The sequence below is a fragment of the Syngnathus acus genome, chromosome 21 (genome assembly GCF_901709675.1).
Source record: "Syngnathus acus chromosome 21, fSynAcu1.2, whole genome shotgun sequence".
Taxonomy (NCBI): Eukaryota; Metazoa; Chordata; class Actinopteri; order Syngnathiformes; family Syngnathidae; genus Syngnathus; species Syngnathus acus.
In genome coordinates this window covers 10510540-10530482 of record NC_051105.1, presented here as the reverse complement: position 1 = coordinate 10530482, position 19943 = coordinate 10510540, and the positions used below count along the sequence as shown (strand labels likewise).

At 43.1% G+C, this 19943-nt stretch overlaps 1 protein-coding gene across 2 annotated transcripts; it reads left to right on the top strand.

The window, feature by feature from the left end:
• The first annotated feature begins 69 nt into the window (after positions 1-69).
• On the top strand, positions 70-19903 carry ubr3 (ubiquitin protein ligase E3 component n-recognin 3). Of its 2 annotated transcripts, XM_037240373.1 has the most exons (40): positions 70-559; positions 1325-1464; positions 1706-1858; positions 1953-2093; positions 2218-2258; positions 2515-2581; positions 2647-2777; positions 2845-3073; positions 3151-3330; positions 3629-3762; positions 3836-3922; positions 4007-4072; positions 4179-4268; positions 4364-4492; positions 4569-4621; positions 4699-4832; positions 4982-5067; positions 5140-5281; positions 5488-5584; positions 6217-6358; positions 6450-6554; positions 6633-6803; positions 6881-6913; positions 7649-8094; positions 8794-8882; positions 9898-10047; positions 10153-10286; positions 10469-10579; positions 10766-10966; positions 11040-11176; positions 11614-11699; positions 13137-13242; positions 14297-14397; positions 15135-15259; positions 16395-16499; positions 16643-16768; positions 16906-17085; positions 17187-17396; positions 17476-17615; positions 18128-19903. In XM_037240373.1, exons 1-40 carry the CDS (start codon positions 126-128, stop codon positions 18243-18245), a joined length of 5550 nt encoding a protein of 1849 aa, XP_037096268.1. In that variant the 5' UTR covers positions 70-125; the 3' UTR covers positions 18246-19903. The 2 variants fall into 2 exon arrangements, with proteins under 2 accessions (XP_037096268.1, XP_037096269.1); XM_037240374.1 differs by lacking the exon at positions 6881-6913.
• The last annotated feature ends 40 nt before the right edge of the window (positions 19904-19943 follow it).

Below are 19943 nucleotides of genomic sequence, written 5' to 3'. Positions count from 1 at the left end.
GGCTGCAGTTCCCTTTTATATAAAAAAATAAAACGACGAACCCTAACGGCGGAAAGTATCGCGAGAACGCGCGAGAACATGGACGCAAGACAACAAAAATAAATTTGTGGACAACAAGCCAGCGAATGATGGCGGCGTCGCTGTTACGCCGGGATAAGAAAGCTACTGCCGCCCACCTGAAGGCAGACTTAAAGCGGACTGACAACAGCGCTGCGCTCCGACAAATTCACGAGCTCCTGGATGACGTGCTAAATCCCGAAAAACCAGCCACGGACACCGAAGCGCTTGACTGGTGTAAATGTCTAATTGCAGGAGGCGAAGCATTCGAGGAGTTCTGCAAAACGGTCCGCTCTTATGACAACGCCACCCTGTGCGGCTTGGTCTGGACGGCCAATTTCGTGGCGTATCGATGCCGGACCTGTGGAATCTCCCCCTGTATGTCACTGTGCGCCGAGTGCTTCAACAACGGAGACCATACGAGTCATGACTTCAACATGTTCCGGAGCCAGGCTGGCGGGGCCTGTGATTGTGGAGACAGTAATGTCATGCGCGAGAGTGGGTAAGCCAAGTTTTCGACTAGCCATGCTAAGCTAAAATATGCTAAGCTAAGCTAGCCAGTGACAGGTGCTCTTTGGAAGGGAGCTTCTCGTTCTTATTCAAATGTCGTCACCTACGAATACAACCTTTGTGTCATTTGGTGAGATACTTCATTTCTAATGACGACAAATCCACATTGATTATTACAGTTTCGCTTTTCCTTTTCCTGTCTGTAATGGGCGAGACAATGTTAGTTAGCATTGATTGGGCAATTACAGAATCCGTCCATGGTGAACATCACTTAGCAACTTGAACTTAATCATTCTAGCTTATAGTTAGTTATATGGTTATTTAGACATAGTTGGATAATTGGAGAACCGATAAACTAACAAACACAAAACGTCCAATTGTGGAGGCATGGTTGAATGATGTTGCCTCATTGTAAAACAACGATTGCATCAAATCTGCACCTGCTCTTTCCGATGAGACTTTAAAACAAGTATTGTTAGTTTTTAGATTTAAAAAATATACTAATTAACTATCTAAATGTTATGTTGTACTGTTAGGGGCCTATCAGACATTATGGCAAAATCCAACATGTTCTTCATTTGAATATTGCTTTTTAAAATGGAACTAAACATCTTGAATTTAACTTTTCAGTGAATGAATTGACAAAAAATGCCTGAGACTTGTCTCAGAGTGGCTTTAAGAGAGGCACATATTTTTGGCTGCTCTCAAAGGTTTCCATTTGCAACAGAATGTCTTTGTTTTTTAAAAAACAAAACAGGTTTTGCAGACGGCATCGGTTGAGAACAGGAGAAAACATCCCGTCGATTCCCAGAGATCTTCTGATGATGTCAGAGTTGGTCCTCCCTCGCTTTATCCTGTCTGTCATACAGTATTTGAGGGATGGCTATACAGAAGCAGGTAAGGACGAGCTATTAGTTATCACTAGTTAAATAAAACATATTATATCGCCCAGTCACGCAACAGAAGTGAAGTCTCCGAGTTCTGAACCAATCTATGATTGCTGTGCTCTAGTATCTTATTACGTATTAAATGCAGATCTAGATAAATTGCGCAAGATCTTGTTTACATCCGGTATCATGTTTACAAAGAGCTGAGCGTCTTAACTCGTTTTTTTTTTTTTTTATCTCCCCCGCACCAGACAGCTCAACTGAGAGAGATCTACAAAAGGTTCTTCAGCAGCTGGAGCCTCAAATCTCCTTCCTGGAAGAGCTCACCAAAATGGGCGGAGCAATGCGGACTGTACTAACCAAAATTTTGACCAATCAGCAAACATTCAAGGAGTTGAGCATGGGTAACTGCTCAATGCGGTTTTGCTATGACATTAAAGCAAGCACTTTACACAGGTGATGACTAAGTCCTCTTTTCTTTTGACACCGCTGCTTCAGGCCAAGCAGACAATTTGTTTGCTAAAAAGAACTACGAGAAGTATCTGGCAGCGTTGAGGAATTCTGGCTTGGTGTCTGTGGAGGACAAGGCCCAAAGTACAGGTGAAGCCGGGGCGGAAGGAGGAGCTGACGCCCTACTGGGTGAGATTTTCTTCTTCATCACATTGTTGCCTTTCCCTATCAGACTTTTTATATCAAATATTATTTCTTGAGTCGTTGACTTTACAGTCTTCATGAACTAGCTATGCTCAACTTTCACTTTTAGGATCCGCAGCACCGGGGAGCCCAGATGAGTCGAGCAAAGAGGTTTGTACAAAGATCCTGTTTTCAAATGTTACAGTGGATCATCTAAATTGATCTTCATAAGGGTCAAATTGTCGCTATAATAAAATCTCAATTAACTGCGCAGGGATTTTTTGTAAACATTATTATCCATCAAACTTGCCTTTAATGGTTCCACTGTAAAGTTTTTTTTAGTTTTTATTATTTATTCCAAATTATCCAAATGATCAGATTGCACAGATTTTTATTCCGAGTGTATTTTCTTCCCCCGCATTCGCAGGAGGACCAAGACGCTGGACAATCTGTCGGCAAGAGAAAGAGGGTCAAGCTGAGTAGCAGTACAAAAGGTAATATGAAGAAAATACACATTTGTCAACTGCTCTTCTTATTATGCGTCTTTTCCCGCCCTCAGACTTGTCGATCATTGAATGTTTGAAGCATAAATGTTTTTTGGAGGAGCTCCTGTTTTGGACAATCAAATATGAGTTTCCTCAGAAGAAGGTCACCTTCTTGCTGAACATGTTGCCGGATCAAGATTACAAGGTAAGGAACAATTTATCATCTCGTTGTTTTGCAGCAATGTAACTCATGTTGTTTTTGTTTTGGGCAGATCACTTTTACCAAAACATTTGTTCAGCATTACGCATTCATCATGAAAACCCTGATGAAAAGCCACGAGTCGGACACCATGTCCAACCGTATTGTACATATCAGCGTGCAATTGTTCAGCAACGAGGAACTGGCTCGTCATGTGACCGAGGAGTGTCAGCTGCTGGACATCATGGTCACTGTCCTCCTTTACATGATGGAGAGTTGCCTTATTAAAAGTGAACTCCAGGGTAACTACTCAATTTGAAAACTCACAATGTCCGGGCCTTCATTGGTTTGAATTATACTTCCTTTTTTTTTTCCCCAGATGAAGAAAACAGTCGCCATGTTGTGGTGAACTGCAGTGAGGCTCTGTTGAAGAATAACACATACTGGCCCTTAGTTAGTGATTTTATCAACATCTTATCACACCAAAGTGTTGCCAAAAAGTTCCTTGAAGACCATTCCTTGTTGATGCTGTGGATGAGCTTTGTGTCTTTTTTCCAAGGTACGTCCTTAGTTGTACCCTCCAACACGTGTCATTTGTTTTGTTGCAATGATTGTTGGTGACCCCTGACGCATCTTGAGCCCGTGTCACCGAATTAGAATTGTGTTTTATGCCGCTCGCTTGCCATGTGCAGTCACGGCGCTATAAATAACTCTCGAGTGTCTTCTTGCTGGGGTTATGTCCTCGGTCGTGCTGCTAACGTCGTAGGCCCGTTTCCTGCCAACACGGTCGAGATGCAAAACAAATATAATCAAGCAGGTGGCCTCTGTTTAAACTTTGTCATTTTCTGCCTTGACAGGAATGAACCTGAATAAGCGGGAGTTGAACGAGCATGTGGAATTTGAATCTCAGACATACTATGCGGCGTTCGCGGCCGAGCTGGAGGCCTGCGCGCAACCCATGTGGGGACTTTTGACGCACTGCAAAGTCAAAGTAAGTTCTGGCCGTGTTGTCACACTTGGACTCGACGCTCCAAGGTGAACTTACTGAACACGTGTGTCCTCAGGAGACTCAGGAGTATACTAAAACTGTGGTACGCTACTGTTTGGAGACACTTCAGATCTGGTTCGATGCCATCAGCTTCAACGACGAGGTGAAGTTTAAGAAGGCTCAGCTTTCGGAAGGCAGACGAGCGTTTCTCTCTCCAGGTTTCTCACGGCTTGTGTTTCTCTTGCAGCCTTTGCCAAATCAAGTGACATTTCACTTGCCGCTCCATCGCTACTACGCCATGTTCCTCAGTAAGGTATGTTCAACTGCAGCAGAATGCGTGACCGCTAAGCCCCACATTTTTATGCTTGCGTAATAAGTGGCTCATAATGTAATAAGTGGTTTATTTGAATAATTTCCAGGCTGTGAAGTGCCAAGGCCTGGACCTGGACAGCCTCCTCCCTGACCAAGAGATGCTGATGAAGATCATGGTGCATCCGTTGCAGATTCAGGTAGCGCATGCTTGGCGTCTTCTTCTTCCGTTTCTGCAAGGAGTCGATGACCTCGGATGAGTCCTAATAATATGACTTGCAACTTTTGCTTGTAGGCATGTCTGTCAGAGATTCACAGCAACATGTGGGTCAGAAACGGCTTGCAGATTAAAGGACAAGCTATGACCTACGTGCAGTCACACTTTTGTAACTCCATGATCGACCCCGACATCTACCTGCTACAGGTTGGGAGTAAACATCGGACATTTTGCTCATATATGCGTGATGTCACATGTAGATTCTCATCCGCTTGTTTTGCAGGTTTGCGCGTCAAGACTCGATCCTGACTACTTTATCTCCAGTGTTTTTGAGAGGTGCGTTCCAATCATCGCATTTTTCTGCTTCTGTCAGATTACATAATGGTTAGAAGAATTATCGTTGCCATCCACAGGTTCAAAGTGGTCGATCTTTTAACTATGGCGTCTCAGCATCAGAACGCCGTGTTAGATTCCGAACAGGAAAGACCGATGCTGGAAGGAGCTTTGACCTTCTTAGTCATCCTGACGAGCCTTCGCATTCATTTAGGTAAGGGGCCCAACAAAGAATGTCACAATGCTGACAGCGCCACTCTCGTGGTAAATTATGACCCTCTGATGGCTGCTGAGAAAGAAAAGTCTGATGACGCAGTTGATTTCATGAATTTGAATGCCACGTCTCCTCACTCTCGCCATCAGGGATGACAGACGACGAGATCCTTCGGGCTGAGATGGTCTCGCAGCTGTGTATGAATGATCGCACCCACAGCTCACTGTTGGACCTTGTATCCTTTCAATCAATTTCAAGAGACGCCACGTGAAAGCTTACAAGATGTTCCTTAAGCGCGTTTTCTCAGATTCCCGAGAATCCCAATCCGAAGAGTGGCATCGTGCCAGGGAGCTGCAGTTTTGAGGAGATGCTCTCTGCCGTGGCCGATTTCAAAGCACCGGTGTTTGAGCCCGGAGGTTCCATGCAGCAGGGCATGTACACGCCCAAAGGTAGGCTGCGCTATTAAAGTAAAGTCATGATGATCAAATAATTAATCTGTGCAATGTTTCACAGTCGATTAAAATTCAGTTTACTATTGAAACAATGTGCAGTTTTATCATCCGACCACTTGGTGGCAGTCTTACTCCACTCGCATAAGCAGAATTAGTGATAACGGAAACACGGCACATTTCTTTTTTTTTTTCCCCTCAAACAGCTGAAGTGTGGGAGAATGAGTTTGACCCCATCATGGTTGTTCTCAGAACTGTGTACCGACGCGACGTGCAATCCGCAATGGACCGGTATTCAGCATTGTAAGTTGAACTCGACATTTGCGCAAATAACTTGATAGTCTTCTCTTGCAAACCAAACACATGCTGTCCTCTTCAGTGTTGTCGGGTCATCTATCTGTTAGTGTTCATGGAGGGACATGATAAGAAAGGTCAGGTCCATTGGCTACTAGAATTGCTTCCAATTAAATAGCTGTCGGGGAAAAATCCATATTTCAGGCAAAATTGTAATAGAATTGAGGAAATCTCCCTTGTTTGGTTGCGGTCCTGAGACAAATGTGTCAGTTGCGGTGAAGAAATCCTCGGCGTTCACCTTCTTCATGCTATTGGAACAAATGGCAATACCATTACGACCCAACGCCATGTTTGCAATTGGATTGGGGAAAGATAACCTTTGTATAATGCTTCTCCTTTGGGTGGAGATGTAATTGAAAGTTCGGATGGATCGCCGATAGTTAATTGCATTTTGTCGTCACTTTTTTGAGGGCGAGCTGCTGCTTGGCAACCCAATATTGGATGACTTTAAATATTACACTTTACAACATTTATCTATTATCAATGAATATTTGTCATGTTTATCACCATATTTTGATAGCTTACACATCGTTATGGCTGTCAGTAACTCTCTCCTTCTCTGTGGGATTTACACCACCCAGTTTAAAGCAGTCAGGCATTCACACGGGCAACCCGTGGCCTCCTTACAAGGAGAGGACGCCCTTGCACCCGTGCTACAAAGGCCTGATCAAACTATTGCACTGCAAGACCCTGCACATTGTGATATTCACTCTGCTTTACAAGGTAAGATCATTACTCCTTTTGACGGTTAGTACTTCAATGTTGCGTAGCTATTATTTCTTACAAAACAGGTACTTTTGTATTTTTGTTTTAGATATGGATGGATCATCAGAATATGTCTGAACACGTGCTGTGCATGGTGCTTTACCTAATTGAGCTGGGCTTGGACAATCAGGTTCAAGATAACAAAGAAGATGAGGTAAGGGTTAGTAACATTGACGGCAATTCAATGTCAACCCGCAGACCAAATGTGTATATATTTTTTTCATGTTCTCAGGAGCCTTGCATTGAAGAGCACTGTCATGACAGTTGGTTCCCCGGCACCAACCTCATCTCCAACCTGCACCACGTCATCAACTTTGTGAGAGTTCGAGTTCCCGAGACGGCGCCCGAAGTGAAGCGCGAGGCTCCGCCCAGCACCAGCTCGGAAGCGACTTCCTACGGCCAGGTAAAGGACTGAACAGCTTCCGTCAGACAACTTGCCATCTCAGTCTCTTGGTTCACTGTGATGTCCTCACTTTGCAGAACTCCAGGCGTCTTTCAGCCAATTGGAGAGAGGTAGCGGTTTGCACCCCGTTGCTGATTTAAAAAAAGAAAAAAAATCTTTGCGAGTGTGTTTGGTCTTCCCGGGTGTGCTTTGGTGTTTGTATGGCGCCACGCTTCAGCAGTTCCCCTGCTGAAACTAATTATGTGTGTAATACAGGTTTGGGTAAACACTTTTTAACTGCATGTCAGTTTGATTGATGTTGCCGTGTCCGGGGGATATGATGTATGTTTATTTAACGGTGCGGCGCGGGTCCTTTTGTCAGGTCGGGTCGTGGCAATCCTTCAGATGGGTAGGGCACTTCACGATGACTCCCCGGGTAATGGCTCTGTCTGTAGCACTATCAGCAAGGCTGATAGAGAAATGTTGGCCGAGTTTTTATAATGGTTATTTAATTTGACATTTTATGTGCAATGTACCTATTTGACTAGGATCCTTCCAATCCATCTCAGTCCATTGGTTTATTATCGTTGTCAGGCTGAGGGATGGTGATTTAGCGGCGCACCCAAGTGCAGGTGGAGGAGGAAGTAGTCTTTACTCTCTTTGTATAGTTTGTGTTGTGATGCGCACGTTGTATCTCACAAATAGTCCCATAAAATCTCTATCAAAAATGGATTGTTGTAGTTTCTCCAAATAAATTAATCGATAAAAAATAAATAGCAAATAAGTAAGTAAGTAAATAAATAAATAAGTAAATATTGGATAAATAAAATGTAAAAAAATAACAATATCTACTCCTGTCATAACAGAACCTGCGGGAAGCTCAGGTGTTCAGCCTGGTAGCAGAGCGCCGAAGGAAGTTCCAGGAGATCATCAACCGCAGCAGTTCGGAGGCCAGCCTGGTCGTCAGGCCCAAGAGTTCGTCCACTCGCTGGGTGCCGCCAGGTACGCCCCCGCAGCTGGTGACTGAGATCCTGGAGATAAGGGAGAGCATGCTCTCCCTCCTGGTCAAGCTGCACCAGAAGCTGTCGTCCAAGCAGAACTCGCTGTCGGAATCCTGGTTAGATAATATGGACACCAGCCGTCACGCTCACGGCGATGGCATTACGGCCATCGAGCGGATCCTCACCAAGGCGGCCACGCGCAGCTGCCAAATCAAGCGGAGCATCCAAGACATTTGCGGAAAGGTGTGTCCTCCTGTGCCACCAAAAAAGAACAGTCCAACAGACAAGAAAGCCATGGACAAAGAAGAAAGGTAACACTGTTTTTCCTCCACCTCCTCAAATTGATTTCCATTAATGTGATTTGCTATTTATTCAACACTGCACTTTATCGGCCTTCACTTGGCTCTCCCCAGAGGGAGAAGGGACTATTTGAGACTATAATCAAGTGGCTTTGCAGAATAGTTATGTACTATAAAAAAAAGAAATCTGGTCCATTAAGCCACTTGATATATTTATATTGTGAAATATGCACCGTATCCAACACTCATACAAATTCCATGAATTTAGTTTCCCCAATAATGATGAAGACTTGTAAAATACATATGCTCTTCATTTAATATGTCCTGGAGTTTTTTTTTTTCTCTCCTTCCTTGACAACCATCAGGTAGCAGCGCATTAATCCCCAAGTGAAAATGAGGAGCCACTCATTAAGCCATCAGGAAAAGTGATTGAGCTGTCAGTGGTTTTTATGTCCCCAAATGAGAGACTTAATTTCAAGTAAGCTTGGGAGTTCACAGCCCGGATCTTAATCCATCTCAACTTTATTTCTAGAGCACTTTCAAAACAACCACATCTGCACGCAATCATTAGTTTGACAAAATGCGTGTCCTCAAAGTGTCAATTTGATACTTTGGAGACATACTGCTAATGTGCTTTTTGAACTTGAGGTCAATTCTTGCATTACTTTACACGTAAGAGCAATGCATTAGTTCCTAATATTTTCTTCTCAGGCGTCAGAGGGCTCGAGAGAGGCAACAGAAGCTGCTTGCCGAATTTGCCTCCAGACAGAAGAGTTTCATGGAGACAGCTATGGATGTTGGTAAGAAAGATTTCTGCCAGGTCCCCATAAATGATGTATACAAGACCTTTCTAAACACGTTATTACCTTAGAGTTGCAACACTGGGGCCTCTAGAGATGTTCTTAGGTGAGGGTGAGCTTGTGGCCTGTTAGCCCAAACGGAGAATTGAATTCTGTCACGGGAGGCTGGCGGTGGAGGGCACAGGGGATGTTTGTGCTAATAGTGGGCTGGACTCCCAGGACCCCTCTGACACAGTATGTTTAGTGAATGAAGAATGACTGCCGCGACTAGACGGCGGACTATTGTGACCTCTGTGTACACGCTTCCTGCTGAGCTGTGATTTTATTTGAAGCCCACTGTGCTGCGTCCTTGCAACAATGTGTCGCCCGGATGAATACAATACAAAATTTCAGTGGGCATTATTTTTACATAGTATTAGTGATTCAGGTTTATTAAGCCTTTTTTTTTGGTTTGTCTCTAATGTTCGGTTATCTGAACACTTTGGTGCATTGCAGCCTTCAACTTTTGCAGCCTTCAACTTGAAGGCGAGTCGGCCTACTACAGAACCGAATAGTAATTCCATTAACCACACAAGCACTTTGAACAAGCTCAATATAGAGACGTATTCAATCTATCGCACAAACAACACTTGTACACTCTGGAGGTTACGCAGCCTTGATGCTGGAAAAATACAATTTGTGTTGCCTTGTCATTTCACCTTCAGCATATGAGCACAAGCACTGAGGCAGCCTGCGGCAAAAAGCTGCCACAGTGACCTTTTGCTAACTTCTATTCTCCCCAAGAGTCATAAATCAACACAAGGTGACATTTATGCTCAATATTTACCGATAAACGCAGTTCTTAACATTTAAACCTCATTTAGAAAATTGAATGTCCAGTCAGGTAAAATATGTTTATAATGGAGTAATTATTTGTTGCATCGGGGGACATCTAGTGAGTGCAGAAAGGTAAAGATGAAGCACAAATATGCCTATTGTATGATATTTATTCTTTGAATAATTTGATTTGTGCCAGAATCACCAGAAACGGAGGCAGCCATGGACCTGGGAACGTCTGAGGTGTTGGAGTCCGAAGTTCTTTATGACTGTGTGATCTGTGGACAGAGTGGACCTTCCACCGAAGACAGACCCACTGGCCTCGTTGTTCTCCTGCAGGCCTCGTCGGGTACAGCTGCATATTTTTACAACAATTTCCTCCCAGTATAAAGTTGAGTCAACATTTTGAATTGTCCAAAGCATAATTAATAAGCCTTTGGAAAATGTCTTTCAGTGCTCGGACATCGCTGCAAGAACGCAGAGGCAAAGAATCTCCCCACCAGTGACGAAGAGCACATTTACTCCGCCGACACGTGTGCCGTGGCTCATGACGTCCGACTTTCCCTCTTACAGCGGTTCTTCAAGGATGTAGGTGACCCTGAAAATCTGCCAGACTAGGAGGAAATTGTCTAAAAAGCACTCTCAATGCTTTTAGAGTCGAACTCAATTTCGAGCATGCATTAGTTTTATTTTTGAAGTTATTAATATGACTGACGTTCATCAGGTTGATGGATGTGATCTTTTTCCCCCCCCCCCTTTCGATGCTGCAGAGCTCCTGCCTGCAGTCGGTGTCCATCGGTTGGGACGGGGGCGTCTACGTGCAGACCTGCGGACACACTTTGCATATCGATTGCCACAAGTCATACATGGAATCTCTGAGGGTAAAGTCAATGTGCTCGTCCTTATAACGTGATGATGATATATGTCCATTTGTTTAGCTGATTGATGGGAACAGAATCGATTTGTATTTAGCATCATTAATCATGCCATCGATTAGATAGCGAAGCCATGACTTTTAATGAACGCTTGATTTGCCGCTAGGTCATTCATTTTTTTTCCTTGTTTAGAATGATCAGGTCCTACAAGGATTCTCTGTCGACAAGGGCGAGTTCACCTGCCCGCTCTGTCGTCAATTCGCCAACAGCGTCCTTCCGTGTCGACCGGGACGAAGCTCCGAGGCCGGCGCGTGGCACACTCCCACAAACAAAAAGACCAGTGTGCTAATAAAGGAAGTGGAAGCTCTTCAAGACAAATTAGGCCTTTTCCCAGTAAGTCATATTCACACGTGGTTGACCTTGAACAGCTAATGGTGTTGTTGTGCTAATTCCGATTCATCCGTAGATGGAGTCCAACTTGAGTAAAGAGATGGAGTTGGTCATCAAAGATATTAAGAACACTACCCAGAAGAAGTACATGGACTATGGCAAGAACCCTGGATCCCCTGACAATGATTTCCTCTTCATGTACTCCTTGGCAAGGTAAGAGTCACATTGGACTCCTGTGACCTACACGACGCAAGACTTTTTGAATGGCCTTAGCCCTGTTGTATTCCAAAACCTTTTGCTCACCTACTGCTACGATTTCCCCTCAGCCCTTCACCCTGACTCTCTGAAGTTCAATGAACAGCGCAAATTGCCTGAAGAGGGGAAAATTCCTCTGTCACAAGGGTGCTCTTATCAGCAAAAGCCAGATGGAGCTCTGTTGTGGCTGCATTATCTATCTGAAATTGCTCCCCCCCCCCCACACACACACACACTCTCTCTTAGGAAACTCAAGAATTGGTCCCCGCTTTGCTGGCCCATAGAAATGGCTCGTGGGAGACGGATGACGTTTATTTTTGTAGCACCCATCGATGTTCAGTATGGACTGTTAAAGGTTGAGTATATATGCAATTTTTTAAATTGTGCCTCCGCAGGACCAACCTGGAATTAGAACTGGTGTACCGGGGAGGCAACTTGTGTTGCGGTGGTGCCAGTGCGGCCGCCAAGCGCTCTTGTCTCAGTAAGTATTTAGTCACACCTTCTTCCATTTTATTAGAATGACATGCAGGATGAAGTTTTACATGTTGGCTTCCCATTAAAATGAAAAAATAATGATCGTAGGAAATATATACAATCATATCAATTTCTGTACATTCTTCTGACATGCTACCTACTTAATATTGATTAGTTATGATTGGTTGGAGGGTGGCCAGTAATTCCCGTTTGAATAAATCAGAGGAAGTCAGACCAGACTATTTTCCTGGGATAAAATTCTGAATTCTATGAGTGTACATTTTCTCCTCTATTACAAATTGTCAGATTGCAAGCTCCAACTCATCCATCCGTGTCATTCCTGAGCCATAAAAAGAACCCAAACAACGATAGATGCTATCTTACTACTGATGGCCCAGGTGTCATGGTTGACAACAAGCATCTAATATAGAAGGCAGAAGTGATCTTGGGCTGAATCTTAAAAAAAATAAAAAAAAGCTGGGCTATCACTACAACCATACATAGTCATGACTTAAATCTGGAACTTCAATCAATTGTGAATGAACGCGTAGATAAACGTGTGGACGTTGCAGGTGATGTGGCCAGATGAAAGGCTGCGTCTCACACACACACACACACACGCGCACGCACACACTATTTTTAGTTTGGAAATGAACCTGTCAAAGTTGAGGCTCCCGCAGACAAATGGCCTGTCGTCCCCGAGTGGCTGCAAGGAGCTTCACTGTGGAGCCGTCTGAGGCTTTGAGCGACATTAACCAAGCAGATAAATTCCCTCACTTGCTATGCATTAGTGTTCACTTCCCTCTTCTTGACGGAACTGATTTGCAGGTGAACGGCTGGTACGCTCCAATGATGCCTTGTAGCCAATGTAGAAAGTGCAGGTCATTCAAGTTAACAGCTTTATTGATGTGCGACGATGGTCTTGTATGCTTTTTGTTTGTTTGATTTAATCTGAAAATCGCAATCTTCTTGATTTCATGCACCACAAAACATTGCTTTTCCAATTTTGAGTATCAATTTAATTCTTGTCATGAGAGGGGGGAAAAAACGTGTAGTTTCTTTAGCTGTGCCTAAATGGTCCTGTAGGGGGCAGTGTTGCTCCAATTATTGGGCCTCTACAAAAGTCCGACTGTATTGCAAAGCACTTTTCTGCAGTCTAGTCACATACTTTCCCGTGAAAGGCATAAAAAACGTAGGCCATGAGTTGTGCACCTGATAAATTACTTATAAAACTCCGAGTAATGGACTTGTTTTCAAACCGACTTGTACTTTTTTATTATAACTGCTAGTTCAATTTACTAGCTTCACATAATGACAAATTAGGCTCCCTGCTCTCTGCTACATGACAGTCATAAATTAGTTTTGTTATTCTGAGCCATGTGAACACAATTTAGGAAATATTTTTGACGAGGTAAAAATAACGCTGTTTCTTTTTCTATTTCAGATCAGCTGTTTCATGTGTTAGCCATGCACATGCGTCTGTACAGCATTGATTCAGCTTACAACCCTTGGACGAAACTGACTCAACTTACACAAAGCAGAGAGACAGAGTGAGCAATGTTCTTTTCTAAAAAAGATTTTTCGGGGCGGAAGCAAATCACTGCCTCTTCCATCCCTGCTACATTGCTCCCTGACGTCATCAAGCAATCAAAGGACCTTTCTTAAAACACCAGCTCTCCTGCCCCCAACAGATTTTCCGTCGCACAAAAGAGAAGCTAAATACAGAAAATGGACCATGTAGGGTTTCCATAGCTACCGCTATAATTGCTACATCTGGCAAATTACCGGGCACTCCACAGAGAGTGAAACGACCCCCGTCTAATTCAGTGCGCCGCTGCTGCGTGTTCTCCACCAGCACAGCACTTGAGCACAGACCCCAATTGTGCCCTCGTTCTGTAATGCACTAAGCAAAAAAAAAAAAAATACAAGACCCTGTTTTGCTATCTTTTCCGTCTTTAGTCACAGATGTGCGGCAGTGCATTATTATCATGTTCACAAAAGATGTTGCAAAGCGAGAGCTGCTCCTCCCCTCATGCTGCTTTCACACTTGTTATGCTAAAATTGCTCGCAGGCACGCCGTATTCTCACAGGGGCCATTTGCCGCTTAAAAATACTTTGTCGAGGTTTCGGGGGCGAGCTGTGTCATTGACGCCCCGAGGGGGGCCTCGAGATGAACCAGGCTTGCTAAATAGGACAGAGAGAGAGAGAGATGCATTTTAGCCCTTTTTATTTGATCAGTGGGAGAGGAAAGAATTGCGGAAGAAAAAAAACACATACTGTGCACCGTGCTCGAGAGCTGCATCCATAAAGGCTTTCCATCAATGCACTGTGGAATTAACCGCTGAGTGCTGTGGTAATGGAGGGTATTATACCTTAAGTGCAGTCCCTCTCATTCAAATCTCCCGAGGCCTCTCAAGAGTGCAGAGTTTAATTGTCAACAGGAAAAAAAAGACGCTTGATTGGAATTGGCACACAACAAAACTGTACAAGGAATGCATTAGGCAAACACTTTTGTTTGATGACGTTTTTTTTTTTGTCAAGGGAAAAAAAAAAATCTTTAATGCTGGGGGAAAAAAAGAAACATGTCAACATTTTGTTTTGCAGTGGTTTTGATGAGGAAAGACCCGAAGTACCCATGCTGTTTCGAGATGTTCCATCCCTGCTGATTATCTTTGTGCTCACGATGCCGCAGCCCCTGCGAAAAGGTACACTTTCTGATTTTGTCCTTTTTATTTAAGGTTAATTGCACACCAAAAAGACTCGCGATTGCCAATAGATGCCACAAGATGGCAACAGTCGTTTGTTTACATTCAACCTGACCAAATGAAGCTCCTTCCTTCAATTCCTACATAGTCGCTTGGCGCAAAAATGCAAATAGAAGGTGATTGTGTTTTAGCTTGAGCATAAAAACAGCAGATAGGCGAGTTTTTCAATATTTAGTGAAGGACAAAAGCAAACACACAAGTACAGAGGGGAAAAATTGCTTTTCAAGGGTGGTTTTGGGTCGGCGTGTCCTTCTTCTCAAGCTTGTCGCAGTATCTCCTTCATCGGCCGCCTAAAGAGCTTGCTGTCAAGCTGCACTCATGTTTAATGACTCATTTTATTACTGCCTCAATTTGATTGACTGCTTTCAAGGACAAGGCAGACTCTCGCTACATAGAAATCGGGATTATTCAAGCTGGAGTTCGTCTGTAAAATTACCTACACCTCGGGGGGGGGGGGGGGGGGAGGATTGTAATGATTTGCAATTGAGTGACTAACAAACACAATAAATGATCCGATTACATGACAATGAGCTAATCAGGAAGCGAAAAACATAATGGGCTCATAATCTGTACTTTTATTATACATCGGTGTTATATCTTGTTGGTATTTCATAAACAAACCCCAATTTTGTATATGCGCCTTGTCACGTTTTATTTAACTCTCTCGCCCCCTGCAGAACATTTTACCTGTGTGGTGAAGATGCTCTACAACCTGCAGTTCATCCAGGCGCTGGCGACGCTCTCAACCAAGCTGAGGCCGGAAGAAAGGCAGGCCTGGTGTTCAACTGGCGCAGCCAAAAAGGTCAAAGGCCAGCCATAAATGATCTCTCTTGTTTTTCTGCTCTGCATGCGCTCGCAGGCACCATGTCCGTAAATCATTGTTTATGGCGAATGAAGCCCTTTTCCGTTTCATTTATGCGCGTTCCACAGGCAACGATATCGATCTTCATTATCTTGAATAGCGTGACTGCTGGAGAGTGTTGCATTAATTGACTATTTGTCTTCACCCAATTAAATTGGAATTGGTGAGCGGCTGGCTCGAATGTCAAAAGCGAACTTTGCATGTGTCTTTGATCTACGTTTGGAATCTCACTACTAAACAATCACGAAAATGACGTAGACAAGGCTCGGACTGGCTTGTATAAATCTTGAACAAAGGACATCCGATGCGATAAGTCTTCTGTTTTATATTCTTCTACCTTGCGCGTGATGAATGATTGCAGCGCTCCCTTTATACAAACCAACCTGCCCAGCAATGCGAATTTTATTTTGAAACACACATTCAGTACTGCTGTGGACAATCGTTGACATCTTACACTAAGCATGATGTAAATGCAGTTGAATTGTCACAGTGGACGTCAGGTTAGCGTGACAAGTTTGAATTATTTTTTTTTATTTTTTCTGGCTTTACGCCCCATTAGGTGTGAGAACACTTAAGGCCGCCATGCAAGCTTTGTCCGGATCCGTCACAGTATAATGACTCGCCTATTGAACGAGTCCTTTGAGAAATGAATCAAGTAGACACTGTCGTTGTTTCCATCACGTTTTAGTACTTGCTCTACTTTCAAGTTAGTCCATTCCTATAGAAGAATTTTTCTTTATATTTAGTCAATCCGCTATAAGTGAACGTTGTCAAAGAGGAATTTGCTTATTATTTTACTGGTTCTTTTATCACCAACAAATTATTTAGGTTTCATTACCTGACATGTTTCGGCTATCACTTCCGCCTACTCTGATGAAGGCTCTGATAAATAATTTGTTTGTGATAAAAGAACCAGTAAAATAATTGACAATTGAAAACAAGATGAACATAGTACAACTATTATGAGGAATTTGCTTATTTTGTAGATTAGATTCACATTATTGATTTATTTCTTCTGAGCAGTCGAAGTTGTGTGTTGATAAGATCAAGATTACATTGATGGGTTTTTTTTTAGGCCCGTGCAAATGCAGACACATCTTTTGAGGCGTTGCTCGGTCACGTTATCAGCGAGTTGTCCAAATGCGACAGTCTCTATGCAGCCAACACGGAAGACATCATGGTGAGTTCCTGCACGCATTTCCCGCCAAACAATACATTACAGTGATTCGACAAATATCTCACTCCGAGATATTTATCAAGCTATATTATCATTAAGCTGTCATCTGGTTATTGATCGACTGTCGCCGTCCGTCCCCTCTGCAGCTGAGCTCCAGCGTGTGGTCCCCGCAGTCTGTGGAGTTCAGCCTCCAGCAGTACTGCCTGCCCTTCCTTCGCCTCGCCTGCCTTCTGCAGCATCATCTTTACGGGGACAACCTCACTGGCTGCTTGGTGACTAGTCCTTAGTGACGCCATTTGTTTTCCCTAAATTAGTTGTAATCAACAGTGATGAGATTATTGTGTGGTCAAAACACCAGAAATTTCATTGTCATACTTTTTTTCTGACTCTATTCTATTGACATTCCCAGGAGCAGGAAGAGTTCTCGTCCCTGGCCATGTGCTTGGGGCTCACACCTGCAGCCTCCGTGGCTTCAAATCCTGTGAACAGTGCCTCGTGTCTGGAGTGGGCGGTCGGCGCTTTCGACTTGGTCACGCAGTGGTGTGGTGAGGTCAAAAGGCTCCCTCAGGTGCAGGCAGAGCAAGCGCTGGTAAGCAACCTTGGACTTCCGTCTCAACCTAGAACAAAAACAAATGCTTGTGCAAAATGTGGGGCTAGCGAAATGTTTTCTCTCATTTGTCTCATGTGAAGACCTTGCTAGTTCAGGATCCTCAGTGGGCACCGCCCCGCCTCCTCCAGCTGCCTGACAACTACAATATCATCTTCCAGTACTACCACAGGAAATCCTGCACTGTTTGTAAAAAGGTGCCAAAGGACCCCGCGCTCTGCCTCGTCTGCGGCGCCTTTGTTTGTCTCAAAGGGGTTTGCTGCAAGCAGCAGGGTATCTGTGAATGTGTTTTGGTGAGTCACTCGAGCGTTACCCCTTTTCAAATGGCAGCTCCACGTCGTCGGTGTTGACACAATGCTTCTCGTTGCGTAGCACTCCCAACACTGTGGCGCTGCTACGGGCATCTTTCTACTGATTAACGCCTCGGTCATCATCATCATCCGTGGACATCGCTTTTGTCTCTGGGGTTCCGTTTACCTCGATGCCCACGGAGAGGAGGATCGGGATTTACGGTACTGCCCACACACACTGCTGACAGTTAGCTTAGAATGGAGATTGAAATGAAGGCTTGCACCGCATCCTTATTGAAATGAATGAAAATTCCAATTTGTTCCTACTCCGTAAGAAAAACAACAAAGTTTGCAGATCATTATTTCATGCTTCAGTGCCCAGTGGCATGCCACAAGGGGGCAGTATAATACGAGCGTAATAATAATAATAATACTAGCGTATTGCTAACAATGAAATGTTATCGTTTTTTTATTGGGAATGTGTAATACGTTAAAAAATAAGACAGGCTATCAACTTACCGGATGACCTCAAGAAAATGCTGATGTCGGTGCTGTCCGAGCCCCGAATAAAAACATATTTGCATATTTTTAGGGGGGTTTAAACAAATTAGTGGCGTTTTCGTTCATTCCAATGGGTTAAATTTGTTAGATTTTAATAGTTAAAAAAAAAAAAAACATACTTCAGTCCCTGCAGAGCTCACCCTTGTCTTCCCTCCCTATTTTCTTTCTCTCAGCCGTGGAAAACCTCTCTTTTTGTGTGAAGAGCGATATCGAGTGTTGGAGCAACAGTGGGTTTCACACACCTTTGATCACATCAATAAGCGTTGGGGGCCTCACTATAATGGACTCTAAACAAAACAACCCACCCCCACTTTAAAACTGCAGCCCGTCACAAAGAAGAAGTCTATTTGCAATTTGTGTCTTTTTTTTTTTTTTTTTGCCCGAGTGTCTGCCATGTTTGACTCCACTCAAAATCTTCCACTAGTGTCGGTGCCATGACCTCAATTTGCGTGAAGTTTGGCGTACAATCACGAGCCCGAAGGATTAACACGTGTGTGCGTTTCATTATTTTATCATGTCGTTATCAACAGAGGGGAAAAGAATAATTCGGACACATGAAATTCAAACAAAAAACAAAAAAAGCACAACTTTTCCCAGAGATGTTTGGAGTAGGCTGTAGAAGGCTTTGGTATTTATTTGGATATACGATATAAACATATATATGATGATTATCCTTGCAATAATGCACCGTTTCTGATGATGTTAATGAATATCCCTTTTAATCCCAATTCTGGTATGGGTTTCAAGATCCTGACGGGTGCAGACGCATTATTACTATATGACATCAACACACTATGGCGTTTTTTTGCAAAAGAGCAAAAAAAAAACCTCTTTTTGTGGGTCTAGTTGCAATCCATCCTCAGGAATTTTCTTTTTTTTTTTTTTTTTTTGGCTGTTGAAAGTTTTAGATATTTAAATAAATGCTGCTGCTCATTGTTCAAGTAATTTTAACTTTTTTGTGAAGGTTGCGCATTGAGGTTTTACTTGGGTCGCTGGGAATGTTGGTTAAGACTCACACGCGGCCACATTATTACACTCACTGAAGTCTTGCCTGAGCTCTGCTTTTTTCTTTTTTTCTGGTGATGTGTGGAGAATAAGCTCAACAAAACCATATAATTGCGCTTTGTTGTTGTTTTTTTTGCCCCTCAATAGTTTTGCAGTTTCATATTTTTTTCATGGTCCTCTTCCCGTGTATTTTTTTAACAAAGAATAAACAATCAACAATATCAGAAAAAAACGTATGCTAAAACGAAGGCAAACTATGAATTGATATAAAAGACAGTTTAGCAACTTCAGTTTGAGTTGTTTACTTACTGAAAGCTGTGACTAAAAATTCTACCAAATAAGCCAGAACATTGTAGATCAAGTCAATCGGAAAAGTTGTCACCTAGCTGTGATTTGTAGTTTCATTCCAACATTATATTTTGACTTTTTTTTTTTTTAAAAATTGGGAGACTCATCACTTTACACTGTGCATGACATCTTTTGACCCGCTATTCTTGAAGTGTCTTAGCTTCTTTTCAATCAGTTTTTTTTTTTTTTTGGAGCAGAGTAAGTTCATCCAGTCGTGCCTGTGAGACGTTTTGATCAGAGTGAGGATAAAGTAAGCGCCGGTATTACTGGCGTCAAACGTGCTGCCGTTATTTTTTTTCTTTGGTTTAAGTTGACACTTGAATTAAAAAAAGTAAAACTTGCAGAAGTCACGCATGCTGCTTTTATGTTTACCATGTTTCACTTTGTCATCACGTTTGCAGTACCCACTTTGTAAATGGCCGTCAGCAAATAATCAATGAGTGTAAATTGTGATGGAAAGCTCTCGTGTGTATGATTGAAGAGACAACAGTACATTACTGTAGGTGCAGAATCAAACTTTCTGATTTTGGCCAGAAAGTACAACTTGGACATTAAATGCAACATGTAATATATGTGAATAAAATATAAGCACACGACTTTGTGTCCTTTGGTTTCGCTTTCTGGTGGTGTTAGGTT